This window comes from Ambystoma mexicanum, chromosome 13 (genome assembly GCF_040938575.1).
Source record: "Ambystoma mexicanum isolate Mex_15411 chromosome 13, UKY_AmexF1_1, whole genome shotgun sequence".
NCBI classification, from domain to species: Eukaryota; Metazoa; Chordata; class Amphibia; order Caudata; family Ambystomatidae; genus Ambystoma; species Ambystoma mexicanum.
The window spans coordinates 340,535,084-340,552,825 of record NC_090938.1 but is presented as its reverse complement, the minus strand read 5'-3'; the positions used below and the strand labels follow the sequence as shown (position 1 = coordinate 340,552,825).

Here is a 17,742-nt window from a genome sequence, read left to right as displayed (position 1 = left end):
TCATGAGCCCATTCATATCCAAGATTTTGAATCTTCGCTTCCATCCCTGCTATCACAGTGACAGTGGTAACTAGTTGTTGTTGTCGTTCTCCAATTTGAACCTAATATTTAAAGAAAAGTGTATATGTAAATCTATAAGGCACAGTAGTGTCCTGATGCATAGGGGAACCTACCAGTAGTCTGTGGTTGCCAGGGAAACAACGCAGGAACATGATGCAGCTCTGTGGGACAAAAGAACTTTAATAACCATGATAAAAATACATAAGAAATACATTTTTTAAAAAAGGCCATTAAAAAAAGTGCATTTTGTCACCCCCCTCCCCACTTTTCCCCACGAAAGGGGATAATAGTCCAGTCCAACTGGTATGGAGAGGGATGATGGGAGAACAGCTGTAATGATGAGATCCCATCTGTGGTATCACTCAACTTCCCCCGGAACTCAAGTCACAAAAAACTTTGAGAGAAGCAGTTCACAGGGGGAGAGGTTCAGTGCTCTCTGTGGGGCCCAATGTGATGAGCTTTTCCTTGCATGTGAGAGACCCATGGCAGAAACAATTGTGGTATGTGGCGTGGTGAGAGGTTCGCTCAAAGCCTGGTCAGTGGTTTTGATCCATTTCACTGCAGAGGGAGGGGGGTTGACAGTAATGTTAGATAGCCACACGTGGGAGAGTGCTCAGATCGTTGACAGCAATGGAAAAGGAACCAGGCTTTGTGTAATCTTGGGAGAAGAGCTTGTTTTGGTAGCAACGCGCCCACAGAGCCTTAAACTCAACCGTAGCTTTGGGCCAAAATCATGTGTGTGGCAACGGCAAGTGAGATACAGCACAGTTGAAAGGGGGTTCTAGGCTGGAATGAACTGTGACCTCAGCAGGTTTTAACTGGACCCTTTGTCAGTAGACATGTGCTCCGCTTGGTGGCCTAAGTAGGATTGAGCTCAGCTTGGTGGCCTCAGTAGGATGGAGCTCAGCTTGGTGGCCTCAGCAGGATAGAGCTCAGCTTGGCGTCGACAGAGTGAAGCTCAGTTTCTTGCCAGCATGATGACTCTCAGCTTGTTATCAGCAGGATTTAACTTGGCATTTAAATCTCAACTCGATGGCCCTAGCTTAATGAAAGTCAGTTTGGTGGCCCCAGCAGGATGAAGCTCAGCTTGTCATCCTCAGCAGGAAAAAATACCTCAGCTTGATATCGGCAAAAATGGAGCTGAACCTGATGTCAGCAGGATAAGGTTCAGCTTGGTGTCTGTTGAATGCAGCCGAGCATGGTGATCTCAGCAGGATTGAGCTAAGCATAGTTTCTGCAGGACGCAGCTGGTCTTGATCACCACAATGGAACTGAGCTCAAATCACTTTCAGGAGGATGGAGCTAAGCATATTACCCTTGGCTGAAATGAACTTGATGCCTGCAGGCTAGAGCTCAGTTTAATGTCTTCTGCGGGATAACAGTTTGTTTTGTAGAACTAAGCTAAAAACTCTGTCAGCAATGTGAAAGCAACCAGCCAGGTGCAGACAGAGCTCAGCTTGACTGGAGCATCAGGAGCGACACAGCACGGGAGAGGTCTCACCTTGTGGCCAGAAGACACCAGCACCCGGTTTTATGGAAGCTGTGGGGGAAACACATAGTTCCTGACGTCCCTTGCATGATGATTGTGGAAAATAGGGCAGTTCAGCTTTCACATAGCAGTAAGTCTTCAAGGAAAAAATATTCACCTTGGTTGAGGTGAGCAGCAGTATAGGTGTCTGAACAAAAATACCCACTTCCTTGTCTCTAGCCCACTCATCCAACTGTAAGGGCCTCTTTCGGCATGAAAGAACTGTGAGGTCGCTATGAGAGAAGGTTAATATCAGTGGAAGACGTAGTTTGGTCAAACCCCAAAGTCTCCTTGAACTTTCTGGAGCACAGATTTTCAGGCACTGCATCAGCGATACGTCAAAGGGGTCTTCGGTGTGCTCCCCAAACGCTTGATGTGGCAGGAGTGGCAGAGAAGATGCCCATCCAGAGGGAAACAGCTGCAACCCTCTTTGTCGCTCAGCTGTAGGCCACAATCCTGTAAAAAGAAATTTTGGAGGGAAAGTTAAAGTAATGGTACACACGATTCCTGGAGAAAAGCCCCACCACACAGAGATGGTCAAGGTTTACGTCAAACATGGCCTTCTATGATTTCCATAAGAAACACATCCCTAGACTTCCCTAACCAGCCCTTATACTGCCTATTCAGAGGAAACGGGACATCATTCTCATTTTACACCCCTGGATCCCACACCACCAACGCTTAAAACACCTTTATGCAAAAAACTTGACCCCTTGACTGTAACTCGCTGTCACCAGTTCCAATAATAAATTTTTATAGGGCTACATTACAAGTTTGGGGTTGTGGTAAAAAAGTGGTTGTAAATCCATTACCACCACCAAACTACGAGATTAGCCTTGAAGTGAAGGATTTACCTCTAGCATGATGCTGGAGGTAAATCTTCCACTTTTAACACCAAAAATGTGCAAAGTTTGGATATGATGACGAATATCTGAACAAATGTAAACATATGAATGACTGTAATGGTAATGGTCGAAACACGTGTCGGCACCCACAGTGATGAATAAACTTCTAAATGGTATCAAACCAAAACAAGTGGACTAAATCATTGATCATTTAAACAAAGGGAGCACCTAAGTAATGTGTAAAGCACCATTTGTGCAGGAATCCAAAAGAAACACTTGCAATTTTCAACTGGGACGTTTGAGCACGGCCCCAAGGATCCCTACCACCGGCTGACTTTAATAATACCAAATGTCTAAGAAGGAGCTTGGCGCGGTAAACATCTGTTTCCTGGTGCTCTCACCACTTTCCAAATTGATTTATGCAGTCCCTCGCTAACCTTGGAAAATATAGGAAGTGTGTCAGGGAGAGCTTTATACAACCCTCTGGTAAGGGATGTTAAACCACCCAACCTAATGGCCATAAAGGGTTTCTAAGCAAAGGATAAGCCATACTCTCTAAAGGGTAGCCATGTTAGAGGAGTCAGGCTTCACTCAAGGGAGGAGGTAGGCTGGTAGTGAGGTGCGGTTAGCCCCAGTAGTTACCCCCCCAGAGAATATACCACACTTGGATACTGTATACATTTATACAGTGTAACTATAATGTAAAATAAGTACTTTGGGTTAAACATAAGCTAGATTAAGACATAGTATATATCTAAAAACAGTAAAGGGCCACAGGAGGACCCTTTTCACTCCTGAGCAAAAGTTAGGGCCATTACCTAGGGATATACTCAGTACTCATAAGGCTAAGTGGTGGGGAGAAATGGGAACCCCAGACCTTGATAAAAAAAAATAAATTTATAGAGCTATGATCAGGGACCAAAATGCCAAAATATGAATAGACACTGTATTTCCCACAACTTCTAACACATAGAAAAATGATTACCATACATTCAGATTATATACTAAATGCAGTACATAGAGGGGAAAAATAGGGGTTAACACTTTTTTCAGCAATGCCCAGAAGGGTCAGAAAAGCCTTAGACTTACACTACCAGACCAGTATAGCCTCAATGCATTCCTAGAAAAGCATAGATTCAAGTTACCCATAGCTAGAAACCGTATCATAATACAATCCTATATCGGGAGTGAAGTCCAGTGATTGAGAACAATTAAATCTGCAGTAAAACCTGAGCGAAATCTCTAGGGATAGAAAGAGGACTCAGGGCAGAGCCGCGGTTATGGGGAAAATGACAGCAAGTCCCTGTTCTACCCCACAGGTGCAACCAACCTCAGATGACATCTGAGGATACCATCTCAGAGAGATCCAGTTCCAGATCCAAGACCTAGAAGCCCCAGACAGAAGGCAGAGGAGTATTCAGGCCAATGGAGTTCAATGGCGGATCGCTCTGAAGAGGGCCTGCAACAACCCGCCACTCCAGGACCAAGGGGGCAGCTGATTGGAAATCTGACCATTAACCTGGCCTCCCAGGATCCTGAGGTAAGTACTTACATTGATAGATTTGGAGTACTTTTCTCAGGAACGGCAAAAATATCCATTGAGTAGTACAAAGCTTCTTGTACAGGGAGAATCACAGGATCTGGTACCCACGGATGACACAACAAGCACTAGAAGGAATCCACCCAGTGATACAGGATTTCTTAACTAAGGGCATTATCAAACAGATAGCAGGCAGCACCTGTAACAGTCCTATGCTTCCTATTCGGAAGAAGAGGTTAGTGAGAATGCACCACCTGAGTGGGGTATCCCTAAAAAATATCCCCACCAAAAATATTGCCGTACATATGACCGTTTGTCTCGCCATAGGTGATATTTTTTGGGGGGGATCATTTGTGGAAGCGTGGGTTGCGGGGGTGTCCCCCGCACATTTTAAAATATTGCAGGGGTTGCTGGGGTGTCCCCCGCAGGGTCCATGGGTCAATATCGCCGCAAAAATATGGCAATATCTTTGTATCGCAATATTTTTGCGGGGATATTAACACATGGAACCCCTGAATGGAGACTAATAATTGATCCGCGGGCTATTAACAAGATAGTGCTGTGCTAATTTCCAGTAGTGCCAGATATGGTTTCGCTTTTTACCATGATCCCACCTACTTCCCATTATTTTACAGTTATTGACCTTAAGAATGCGTTTTTAGTGTTCGAATCAATGAGGATAGTCAGTATTTGCTTTTAACATTGAAGGAAGGTCTTATACATTCTGTAGAGCTTCACAAGGTTACACAGAGAGCCCAAGTATTTACAGTCAAGCTTTAAAAGCACAGCTAGATTGCTTTTAACTTCCTAGTGGTACAGCCCTTTTACAATATGTAGACGATTTACTTATAGCTGTTGACACCAAAGAGCAATGCATAAACTGTACAGTCCAATTATTGATTTTTTTTTAGCAACCTTGGGTCACAACGCATCCCAGAATAAATTACAGTTTTGCCAACAGCAAGTTACCTATTTAGGCCATCTCCTGTCAAAGGAAGAAAAGAGATTACACACACACAGAATACAAGCTGTACTTAGTACAGTAGCACCAACCACTGAGCAAGAAGTGAGAGGTTTCCTGGGTATGACTTTTTTTTGCCAGCAATGGATCCCTAATTTTTCTCTCAGCAAAACCCTTACTCAAACTTACTACTAAAGAGACACCAACCCCAATGCCATAGTTACCAGAGCACCACGAAAGCTTTTATATGCTGAAACAGGCTTTGTGTAATTCACCTGCTTTAGGCACCCCAATTATGCTAAGTGGTTTTCCTCGTTTGTGCATGAAACAAGGGTTGTGCTTTATCTGTATTAACACAAGAGCAAGGAGATAAAAACAGGCCTTGTGCCTATTTTTCCTCTACCTTAGATAGTGGCTAAAGGGTTACCAAGATATCTCAGGGCGGTAGCAGCAGCTGCCCTTTCTGTCAATCAATCTGAAAGTATATTTCAAGGACATCCACTGTTTGTGATGGTACCTCATGCTATTGATATTCTGATGAATAATACAAACACAGCATATGAGAAATGCCAGATTGACTAGATACGAATTAACTTTACCTGCACCAGACATAACGATAAAAATATGCAATTCACTGAACCATGCCACAGTGCTGCCCCTCCCTTCTGATGACCTCAATGTATTGCATGACTGTATCCTAACAACAGATGAGGAAACAAAGGGACAGATACACCTGACTGATATACCTTTTATTGATCCTGATGGAACTCTGTATGTGGATGGATCCTGTTTTAAACTGCCATGCGGTACCTCCACAGCTGCCTATGATATAACCACGTTGAAAACTGTGGTTGAACGTTGCAAAATACCACAGCACTCTGCCCAGGCCACATCGATCATTGCATTAACTCGAGCATGTGAACTCAGCCATGATTTGAGAGTTAGTATTTATACTGATAGCCAGTACGCATTTGGTGTGGCGCATCATTTTGGAAGACTATGGGCTGAGAGAGGTTTCCTTACTTCTCATGGTACTAAAATCCAGCATGGAATGCTGATCACCAGGTTCTTGAATTCGCTAGCAGTGCCAAGACAGCTAGCCATCATAAAATGTAGCGCCCACAAGAAAGTGACAAATGAAGTGGGAATATGTCATGCTTTTGCTGCTAGAACAGCTAAATTAACTGCCCAAGCACCTGCCACTTTAACCTATGTATCAGTGAGTCCACCAGTGACTACTGGATTTGATAATTCCCTCAAATGTGTCAGACAGATACAAGCAGATGCATCAAAAGAGGACACTGAGAAATGGAGTAGCAATGCTACCCTTGATGGTTGTTATGTATACAAGCATGATAGGAGATTATGGAGGTTACTTAACAAATATGTGCCTATGATGGTCACAATGGCACATGGACCCTCCCATATAGGAGCAGATGCAATTGTAGCCTTATTGGAAGAAGTATGGTATAATACAAACATTCGAAAGATAGCTATAGCACATGTCAAAATTGTATTACTTGCTTAACACACAATATAGGAAAGGGTACATCTACCCCTAGAGGTCATTTCAGACTCCCAGAACTACCTTTCAAATGTCTTCAAATGGGTTACATAGAAATACCACAATGTCAGAGATTCAGATATGTTTTAGTTGTAGTATGTATGTTTAGCAAATGGACAGAGGCATTCCCTATGGTGGATAATACTGCCAAGACTTTGGTGAAAGAGTATTTTCCAAGATACAGACTGCCACATACAATCTGGAGTGACAATGGTGTCCACTTCATTAATAAAACAATGGAACTAGTATGTCATGCGTTAGGAATACGCCAAAGATTCCATTCAATGTATCACGCACAAGCAGCGGGTCTTGTGGAACGTTTCAATTCCACCCTCAAGGGTAAATTGGCAAAATTCTGTGCTAGTAGCCCTCTCAAGTGGGTACATGCTTTGACCCTAGGCCTAATGTCTGTATGTACTGTCCCGCACTCAGGAGTAATGAGATAGTAATGTGACAACCTGCCAATATATGGGGAATCCCTAGCCCAAGAAAACTGTCTAATGTCCCTTATCTTCTGCTCCGAATCGACCCAGTTAAATACATGTCTCTGGTTATCGCGCTCTGAAACACTTGTGTATGAGCGGGATAGAAATAAAATATCAATCAATGAAAAAGACATTTTCCTTTCTTGTCTGACATATGTTTCTTTTCATATTGTCTTCAGCCAAGCATAAAGTTGCCATATTACTCTTCATAGAAGATAGTCCCATCTATGTGGCTATGGTAGTTCACTTAGGGAGTTCTTCACAGGAACAGGGGTCCTTGTCCCCAAAGGAAGAGTCTCTAGTGGTGAGGTCCCACTTGCCTTGACCCCTAGGTAGGGTCTTGCGGAGTGGGCTCTCCTCGCTAGCCCCAAAGGGGGAAGAGTCTCCCTCTTAGTGCCCCCAATAGTCCCCCTAGGAGTGATTAAATGCGGGAGGATATCATGGGGAGGATCTCCCCACCTGGGGACAAGGACGACCACCTGAGTCACATTGGGCACAACACCTCTACCCACACTTTCCCAACACCCTTACCATCTGTCCACACCACTCTAACCAGTACATCTATGTGCTATTGTAACATCATAACTGTAACACCTAATGAGACGAAGAAGAGTAAAGAGAACAATGTGCAAGCACTGCCACAAGGTCGCTCTCAGGAAACATGAAGAGGGACTGGCCATCATCCACAACAGGTGTTGACGTTACGCGAAGGCGGGACCAGCCCTACATAAGGGAAACTGAGAAAGGACTAAACTTCTTCCAGCGAGGGACCCAGGAGTTCCGAATCGCATCCAACGAAGAAGCAGGCAGTGCGGCGGATGACAGCGAAAAGCTGTGGGAGTCCAGAGAGGGTCTAGCAGGAGCAGACCTCGCCACCAGACCTGCAGAGAAGAGCGGTGGCGTGACCTTGGCTGGGTGGACCGCGCGGTCCTTCAACAGTGCTGAGACTGTGAAGCAAAGCCAGTGGAAGGCCCGTGAAGCAAGCAGACTGAAGGAGGAGTGTCACCGAAGCTGGCAAGCGGAGACCCAATCCCAAGAAGTACCAGAGCAGTGCCCTATCCCGGCTGAAGGTAAAGGGAGGCTGTAAGGAACTCATGGTTGCAACAGTAAAGACCGACAAAAGTGATCACAGTTTGTTTATTAAAATGTATGCAGGTTGGAAAAACACCTAATCTAAACCTAATCTAAGATGGAAGAAAGCTTCGACCATCAAATGAAAAATAAAGCAGTCCTTGTGGCATCTTGTCAAAGTAAAAAGGGCCTATACTAAAAACAACTATTGCCAATCTTTACAACTAACTATAGAAAGCGTGTGGGATAGGGTTTACAATAAAGTATTCACAAATAATATATCAGGATGTGGTGGCCGGGGTCTTCCTTCTACATAATTTGAGCACGGGACAAGGTGGGACTCCTGAGCACAGCACAATCTTGAGCTTTCCCAACACGAGACGACAGTACCCTTCTCAGCTATCAGGACTGTCGATGGTCAAGTCTCTTTTCTCTTAAAAATTCTCTTGCCTTCGAAGACCTGATGTCTTAACAAATATAAACAAAATGTTCCTTCTGTTGCAATTGCACTTGGATGATGTTTCTTCCCCCCTGGGTCCCCCTCTGCCGGGCACAGACTCCTCTCGAAGATCAACCATCCTCTGTCGGGTTAACTCTGGCTTTTCACAAACAAAACAGTTCACCTGTTGACTTTCACAAGTCTTAATGTCGTTTTAAACAACACTCGGTGGATAACCCTCTTTCGGGGTCACTCTTGTTCTTATTAAAAGTTTGTAGCAATATCAAGACCTTCGGTGGTTAGATCAATCACTCAATTTCTTCTACTTTCTTACGAGTCGGGATTCACTTCCCTTAGCTTTTCAACTTCTGGAGGTCAAAGACTTTCGACTGTACAGAGGATTTTACTAAACCCCTGTATGACCACTTTGACCCCTTTCTTGCCCTGTTCTCAAGGCCTACTGGTAACAGTAGTTTCAACAATAGGGTACTCGTCCAGATGCTCTCGAGTGTACCTTTGGCATCTGCTGCAACACATGCTGGCTTATGTTCACCGTCTTACGTTTCCTTCCACAGAGGTTTCGCGGGCTTGGGATGGGAAGGGCAAGGTTGTTTCCCTCCTTGTCACCCTTTCGGTTCTCGCTGCCTTGCTCCTCCTCTTGAATTGTCGTACTTGGATAGCTGAGTCGTCATGCAGTCTGCCTTGCTCATATTGTGCTCTCGCGCCCCACCTTTTATCCCTATGGCGAAGGGAAAGGGCCGTCAGGTGTGTGAGATTCTGGTCAATTGCCTGACCCTTGTTTTGGGACATGTTCGGTAAATGGTTCTGGTGTTAGTCCGTTGTCTTTCGTGGTGTGCGAAAGTGTTTGTGTCGGAAAGAGGGCGGGGCAGTGTTTCTGAATATCCTACGTGGTAGGATGGGGAAAAGGTGTTGAAAGAAGGGGGATGCCACGTTTCACCCGTCGGTGTCCCACTTCCACTCCCCGAGGATCCCCCATCCAGGTGATCCTCCCTCAGTGGTCCACCCCCAGGAACTGGACCCAACAGCAATGGCCGTGTCCTGGCCACCTGGATGACAGACCCCCGGGGACTAGTCAGGGAGACACCTTCAGGTTTCTCACAAGGCACAAGAGGCTCGGTAGGGCTATGACGGAGGTGGCTAGCAAAACAAGCATCGAGGAGTGCCTCATCGTCCCAGTGATGCCCATCAGACCACTGATAACCAGAGAAGGGTCTGGGACCCTACGCAAAGCAAAACAAGCATCTGAGCCATAAGACCACTGACAACCACAGAAGGGCCGGGGACCCTACGCAAAGCAAAATAAGTGTCTGAGGAGTGTGTCGTTGTCCTGGTGACATCCATAAAACCACTGGCAACCAGAAAAAGGTACAGGACCCTATGCAAAGGCCTGCTACCTTTTTTGTATTTTGGAAGGAACTTCGGGTTGGTCACCCTAAGTTACCTGGGGGCAACCAGACGTGGACCCCTTGCTCAGAGAGGCACAGCTCCACCTCACTGATGAGGCCCAACAAGGCTGAAACACGTGTATGGGGTTGCTGTTGGTACTCTTGTTCATAGCATTTTGGTGCTGTACTGCCCATGTGGGCGGGACTAAGACTGATGTGCAAATGGATATTTCCCATCTGTGAAAGTTAGAGTGAGCAAAAAGCAGATGGTTGCGAACTCTCAAAGTGGTTTAAAACAACTGAACAGGTATCATGCCGTGTTCTTTTGAGAGAGGGGCGACTGCTACCTTTTTTATATAGTTGGCTCCAACACTTATCTGAACAAATGGCAGCAGGATTTTCTTCTTATCCGAAATCCTGGCTGGAAGCAAGTCCAAGCCCACCAATGGTAAGGATCTGCACCATTCAAACAGCCAGCAGTGGCCCAATCAGACACCACTGTGGGTTTCACTCATGCCACACACCCAGACTCTCAGGATGTGAAATGGGGCCAGACAGTACCACCCCCTTCCTGAGCCAAGCACACATAACTAGCCCGCAAAATCCGTAGCTTTCCTGGGCAAGTGCATGACCTTATATGCGATTTCCTGATCTGGCAAGGCAGGAAGAAGGCCAAACAACAATATGGCCAAAGAACAAGCGAAAATCTCGTGGCACTGGCCTTTTAGGGCACTAGCGTTCAGTAGCCATATGCGGTAAACACGAATGTGCACACTACAAATATTGCAAACATGGTAAAAATATAATTGCTGCCACCAGTTTGTCTTTAGGCACATATAAAAGTAAACAAAAATTCTAAGTGTAAAAAACTAGGGTGATACAAAAGTATCCCAGCTGCAATGCATTGTAAAATGCTGTGTGCACTGTTAAAAAAAGTGACCTAAAAGGTAAAAAGACCAAAAGGGAAACAGTTTGCAGTACTGATAGTCCGAAGGACTGATCAGTTTCCCCATAACAAAATGAGCAAAAGCCCAGTGGAGTGAAGCTGAAAGCCTCCCTTCCCTGTAAAAAGTTAGGAGAGGTTCAAAAACAAAAGAAAAAAGTTTGGGGGTTCGTAGAACTATGGAGGGAAAGTTGCTAAAAGGGAGATCTTTCCTAACACTCATCCACTGTCGTGCCAAAGAGCTTACTTTCTTCAAGAGGCATGTCCAGAGGTGTTCATTGAGTCTCTGGCTTAAATCCTGAGCCTTGTAAACATGCATGTATCTTATTAACAGTTGCTGCAATTAGTCTGCCAGATGTGTCTACTGCGCCTAGGGCTTTCTTTATGACCGTTTTTGCAGACTGTTTCCTCTTGCCTATCGCCTGCTGTAAGTGTTCCGGGACATCCTTTATAGAAAATCGTCCAATTGGTCCCAATGGGCTGTATTATACTTGGCCATGAGTACGGTAGAATATGCTATTCTGGCCTGATAAGAAGATGACGTAGCCACTTTCTTGCTAAAACCATGAATCTTTTTGCTTTGCTTATGCAGAGGAAATTCCATATTAGAAAGGGGTGAGCCAACCCTCTTAACCGTGGAAGTGACCACCAAGGAATCTGGTTTTAACTGACCCTGGATGTACATTGAATTTGTGGGCGCTGGTTTATATTCTCTCTCAACTCTAGGGTTGACTGGTTTTGTCAACAGTGAGGGGGGATAGCTCAGGGGCAATGCGTTTGTCTTGGAAGCAAGACAATGCAGCGCAAAACAGGTTCGAATGCTGATCCCGCGCTTAGAAAACAATCTCTGCGCGTTATAAGGTTTAAGTTATGTACCTGTAACTATTGTTCTCCAGCATGGGTCTGGCATGGATTGACATGCTCATGAACTCCCGTTTTTTCACTTAAAAACTGTATTTCTCCTCTAAACCAATCACTGTCCTCTGGGTCATACTGCCCCCATCCAATTACAGTCCTCACCCTAAGCCCTGCCTCTGGCAGTCATCATCAGATTTGGTAAGCACGTAAAGTGGCAGTATGACCAAGAAGAGATGGAGAGAGGCCTGAGGGAGGTTTCGCATATGAATCCATGCCAGACCCATGCTGGAGACCAATAGTTACAGGTAAGTAACTTAAACCTTCTCCAGAATGGGGTCTGGCATGGATTCACATGCTCTTGAATAACGAAGCAATTAAACTTACCCTGGAACAGACTCACCTCAAGCGAAAAGGTTGCGTAGCACTGCCAGGCCGACTCTGGAATCCTCTCTGGAATCACTGTCCACGCAGTAGAACTTCGTGAAGGTGTGCGTGGACCTCCACATTGTAGCTCTGCAGATGTCGCCTAGGGGCACACCAGAAAGGAACGCCGTTGTCGCAGTGATTGCTCTGGTGGAATGGGTTCTCGGACGGCGTGGCAGTGGCCGGTTCGCCAGCCAATAACAGTGCATGACGCAGCCGGAGAGCCACCTTAAAATGGAAGCCTTGGATAAGGCATTTCCATGGTTAACAGGACCAAAGTTCACAAACAATTGAGAAGTCTTCCGAAAACTCTTTGGGCATGTCACGTACACCTTCAAGGCACGAGCAACGTCCCACGAGTGCAAGGCCCTCTCATCCAGCGACTAAGGTTTCTGGAAGAAAACAGGCAACACTAAAGGCTCGTTGAGGTGGAATTTCTGACTGAACCTTCGGCATGAAAGAGGGGTGTATACGCAGTACCAGCCTCGATTCGTGGAAAGTCAGATATGATTGCTTGCAGGATAGGGCCTGGATCTCACCCACACGTCTGTGTCAGGGCTATGGGGTGGAGGAGGTGGAAAAGATGTCATGGACTCGGGAAAGCAGGATACAGAGTTTGAACTACCTTTCCCAGCATCCTTGGGACTTTTTGTAGTTCTTGCCGTGCGCGCATATGGCCAGCTGACACTAATTAGTAACAGTTTATCTAGGGCCAATGGCGCACGGCAGGTGTGGCTTATTTTGTCCAGATGAAGTCATGCCGGAGGACTGAAGGAGAATATTTCACGCCTGCAGACAATCTTTCCTAGCAGGCCATTCACTCGAGAAGCGGAGGTCTCCATGTCCGGCATTCGGAATTCGCAGCAGTAGATGAAGGACTCGCGCTGCGGCTACATGCTCCAACAGCTTGCGTCCGGGAAGGCTTACGAGCTTCCCGGACAATCAGATAAGTGCATGAGGGTGCTGGGTGTGAATGCTCATTGTTAAACCGGCGCTGTTTATGTACTTTTATTGTTTCATATGAATCTGGAAATAACGTTGGCGAGACAGGACTAATGAATTTTGAATTCACAGCGGGAACGCTTATTGTTAAACCAGCGCTGTTTATGTGCTTTTGTTGTTAATGGGAATAATGTTGGCGAGACAGGACTAATGAGTTTAGAATTCACAGCATTCATGACATATGGTTTTCAGAGTGTTACTCCCAAGCAGTTATGCTCGCACTGCAAAGAAGCTCAGGCTTCACCAAAGTATCAGTGTGGCATTATTGGTAACTAGAGAGGCATGGCGAATTCACACAGAGCAGCGCAAAGGTGTTGTAACTTTCATGTTTAGGGCACTTCATGTTTAATGTTGGTACGTGTCACTAATGCTTGCCCAGAGGGCCATGTGTCATGTTCTTCATGTTGGGAGATTCTCCCATGTATGTTCCATTGTTCTTGCTTGCTTATATGTGAAACCTATGTGAACCCTGCAATTGTTTTGACAACGGTGCCTGTATCAAGAGGTACCAAGATATAATCTAGGACAGTGCATTAGGTGCCTGTATTAATGGGTACTACTGGTGCCTGGAGGTTGTGGTTAGGGTTTATGGTATGTTCTAGGGTATTAGATAGTGTAGGGGTTTTCCCCATTACATTCCCCTGTCCTATCCAAACTAGGCCTTCCCTAACCCTTTATACGGTGTTCCTAATTTCCTTCCCCGTCCACAACCTCTCCCTAACCCTCTTCCCCCCACTGGCTGCCATGGGGTGTCCTGTGTGTTGAATATCAGGTACCCGTGCCAACCACGGGTGGAGGGTCGACTTCATCGGCTTCTGTGGTTCGGGGGAGAGTGTTGACACACCTTTCCCCCCATTATTGTGTAGAGGTGATGGTCACAAGGAAAGCCATTTTCCACGAGAGGAACATGAGTGGGGCTTGATGCATGGGTTCGAAGGGCGCCCCCATGAGCCTTGTCAGAACCATGTTGAGTTCCCATGCCGGGGCACGTCCCTTCACCAGTGGGAATGATCGGAACAGCCCCTTGAGGAACTCCTTGACTAGTCTCTAGTACCACAGCAAGGATCTTCCAGGGGATTTGGTGTAGCATGAGATGGCCGCCAGGTGTACCTTGATGTATGCGTTAGTCAGTCCAGCTTTTGACAAGGACAGCAAGTATGGAAGGATCTGTGGAGACGGGACCCTCAGAGGGGTAATCTTCTGTGACCGGCATCACGTAGCAAAACGCTTCCACTTATGGCCATAGCACTTTAGAGTCGACGATGCCCTGGCTTTGACGAGGACTTCTCTGCAGTCTGCAGGCAACTCATAACCTCCAAACTCTAAGGCTGCAGGAGCCATGCCTTCAGGTTCAGCGATCCTGGGTCGTGATGAAGGATAGTGCCGCCCTTTCTGGGGAGCATGTCCGAAAGTATCAGCAATTTGACTGGAGGCGACGCTGACAGGCTGAGTAGGTCCGGATACCAAATCTGCCACGGCCACGCCAGGGCGATGAGTATCATCTTGCATTCACACTGTGAGTGTGTTGGTGACACGTAGCAGGAGAGGGAATGGGGGAAATGCGTACAAAAACAGACCTTCCCACAGGAAGGAAAACGTGTCCCCCAAGCTCCTCGGTTGATGGAATGTGCAGGCAAACTTCTGGCATTTGGATTTTGCCAAAGTGGCAAAAAGATCGATTGGGGGTCTGCCCCATTTGACAAACAGGCGGTCCACCTGATCCTGATGAAGTTCCCACTCATGGCAGGAGCGCAGCTCCCTGCTGAGGGAGTCTGCAATGGTGTTCTTGGCGCTTGTCAGGTGTAGAGGGACGAGGAACATCCCCTGTCCGATGGTCCAGTGCCCCAAGTCCTGAGCTTCCTTGGAGAGCGATGGAGACCGAGCGCCCCCTTGCTTCCTGATGTAGAACATGGTAGTGGTGTTGTCTGTGAAGATCCTCACCACCTTGCACTTCAGAGATGGTAGGAAAGACTTGAGGGCCCAGAACACTGCCCGTAGCTCCAGGATGTTGATGGGCAGATCCTTCTCCTTTGTAAGTCACAGATCTCTGGCGTGTGGATGTCCAGTGTGAGCCCCCTAACCTTCCAGAGAGGGGTCCGTGGTGACCATCTCCTAGTATGGCAGGGTTTGGAATCCTGTCCCCTGGGTGATGTGTGAGCGCAACCCCCACCATTCTATCGCCCGCCGGAACTCCTCGTTGAGAGCGATCTTGTCCGCAAAACTTCCAGACACTTATAGAGAACGTGCATCCAAGAATCCCTGTAGGGGTTGCATCTGCAGCCTGCAGAGATGGAGAAGTTAGATGCAGGACGACGACATGCCCAGCAACGACATGATGGCCCGCTCCCTGGCCATCTTCGCCGGCGACAGTTGCTGCCCCTTTCTTTGAATGGCTGCTAGCCTTTCCTCCAATGGTATAGCTAGGCAAGTCACTGTGTTGAGTCTGGCCCTGAGGAACAGTACATTCTGCGATGGCGCTAAGCAGGACTTCGGACAGTTCACAGAGTACCCCAGCTCCGTCAGCAGTAGGACGGTCTCCTTTGTGTGCTCGTCGGCCAGCTCCCGAGATTGAGCGCATACCAGCCAATCATCCAGGAACGAGTACACATGAATGCCCTGCAGACGCAGATGGGCCGCCACTGGGGCCAGGCCTTTTGTAAACACTCTTGGGGCCGACTTCAAGCCTAATAATAAGGCCTTCAACTGCTAGTGTTGGCCTTGCACCACGAACCATAGAAACTTTAGATGTTTCTTGTGAATGGGGACATGGAAGTATGCGCCCTCCAGGTCCAACAACGTCAAGAAATCCCCTTCTTCCAGTTGGCCGAGCCATTTTGCAACGTGACCATCCTGAATTTTTGGGACTTCAGGTACTTGTTCAGACGGTGTAGGTCCAGGATGGGTCTCCAACCTCTGTGAAAGAGTTGAACCTAAGAGACTGTGCCAGGAGTAGTTGTCTAACAACATCAGGCATCACGGCAATGAAAGGGTAAAATGGTGAATACAAGGAGGTGGGCCTTAGGGGTTGGATGGACAGGTCATACAACGAGTAGGAAATGTACTACCAGCTGTGAAGGTGCTTTTTTCTAATACTGGTGTGTTTGTTGACAGGGGACAGCTGGGTTGGAGGAGGACGTCAGTTACAAGCGGGCATACTAATTACTGAAGCCCTGTACGGAAGACGTTTTCGGTTAAGCTGAACCAGTTCTGGATGTTTAATCAGCCAAGTTGGGCTGTGATTTCTGAAAGAGTGCGCTAAGTGTGCGTTCGTAAAACTGAGAAGAAGCCTGCTACGTAGTAAAAGAAAAGACTACGCGGCTCTGTGTCCACGGTGAAGGTGACGCTGTCAAAAATCATTACTTCAGCCGCCGCCGGAGAGAAGCAGCTGAAGGTGCGTGCCTTTCCCCTTGGTTGCCGCGGCTCAGTCAGCTGGTGGAGGTGAGTCATCGATCGCAGCAGCCGCCAGCTTGTGGAATACGGAGCGTGTAACTGACAAGGCGAGTTTCCTACGGTGAAGCTGGAGAGAGAGAGATCGAAACAGACGTTAAATATCTGAGTGAAATAAGCATCTATGGGCGTCATTCCGAGGTTGGAGGTAATGGAAAAACAATGCCGGTAAAGGATTACCGTCATTGCATACAGCTCCGGGCTATTCCGACCTAAGACCCCGCTATTAGAGGCACCGTTAATAACGGTGCCTCTAATAGCCGCATGGGTGCGGGCACGCCACCCATCATACCGGCATGCCGCTAATGGGAGCACATCACAAGTCAAGCAGACAAGCAAATACCGGCATCATGAAGGCGCTAATAGGGGTTACCGGCATGCCGGTAATACCGGCATCGTGAACCAATCGTAAAATGCTATGTGCAGTGATCCCAACTGCCACAGGTGCACACAATCAGCACAGGTGGAGGCAATGGAGTCTGGGCCAGCACAAAAGGAGCACACCCACACACCACACCCCTTCCCACACCAAGATGATTCCAATAGTGGTAGCAATACTGGAGCTGGAGGTCATGCTTGCATTGCCACACCAGCAACAACAGTAACAGCAGGCACCACAGAGAAGACGCAGGAGGAGAAGGAGGGTGAGACAGGCCCAGCATGCTCCCCCAGTGCAGCCAGCGGTACCACGCAGGCAGCCACCAATCCCTCATATCAGAGCCAGTCCTTTCAACCTAACTCCTGAGCAGATCCACATCCTGATCCGTCTGGACCGGGACACCATCACCACCATCGTGGACATGATACATGACGACATTGTCAAACCTCATTGAAATACGCACTGCCATCCCCCCTCTACTGAAGGTAGTGTCGGTGCTCCACTTCCTTGCCACAGGCTCCTACCAGCACACAGTGGGGCACATGCATGGCATATCACATCTCTTATTTTCTCGCATTCTGAACCAAGTGCTGGATGCCCTCCTCAAGCACACAAGGGACTACATATCCCTACCACGGACTCCCCAGGAGATTTTTGATACAAAGGTTGGCTTCCATGCACTGCCAGGCATGCCAAATTGTATAGGTTCCCTCGACTGCACCCACGTGGAGTTGGTGGTCCTGCATGCCATGGAGGTGGTGTATCGCAACAGCAAGCAATACCACTCCATC

General features: G+C 47.2%; 1 protein-coding gene across 1 annotated transcript in view; it reads right to left on the bottom strand.

Annotated features, from left to right (window-relative positions):
- Positions 1 to 222: 222 nt before the first annotated feature.
- The window catches only part of AJUBA (ajuba LIM protein), a 154,261-nt gene continuing 136,741 nt past the window's right edge, over positions 223 to 17,742 (bottom strand). The window contains exon 8 of the mRNA XM_069633840.1: positions 223 to 2,044. Coding sequence (XP_069489941.1) covers positions 1,916 to 2,044 — 129 coding nt within the window. The 3' untranslated portion in view covers positions 223 to 1,915. The remainder of the gene's footprint in view (positions 2,045 to 17,742) is intronic.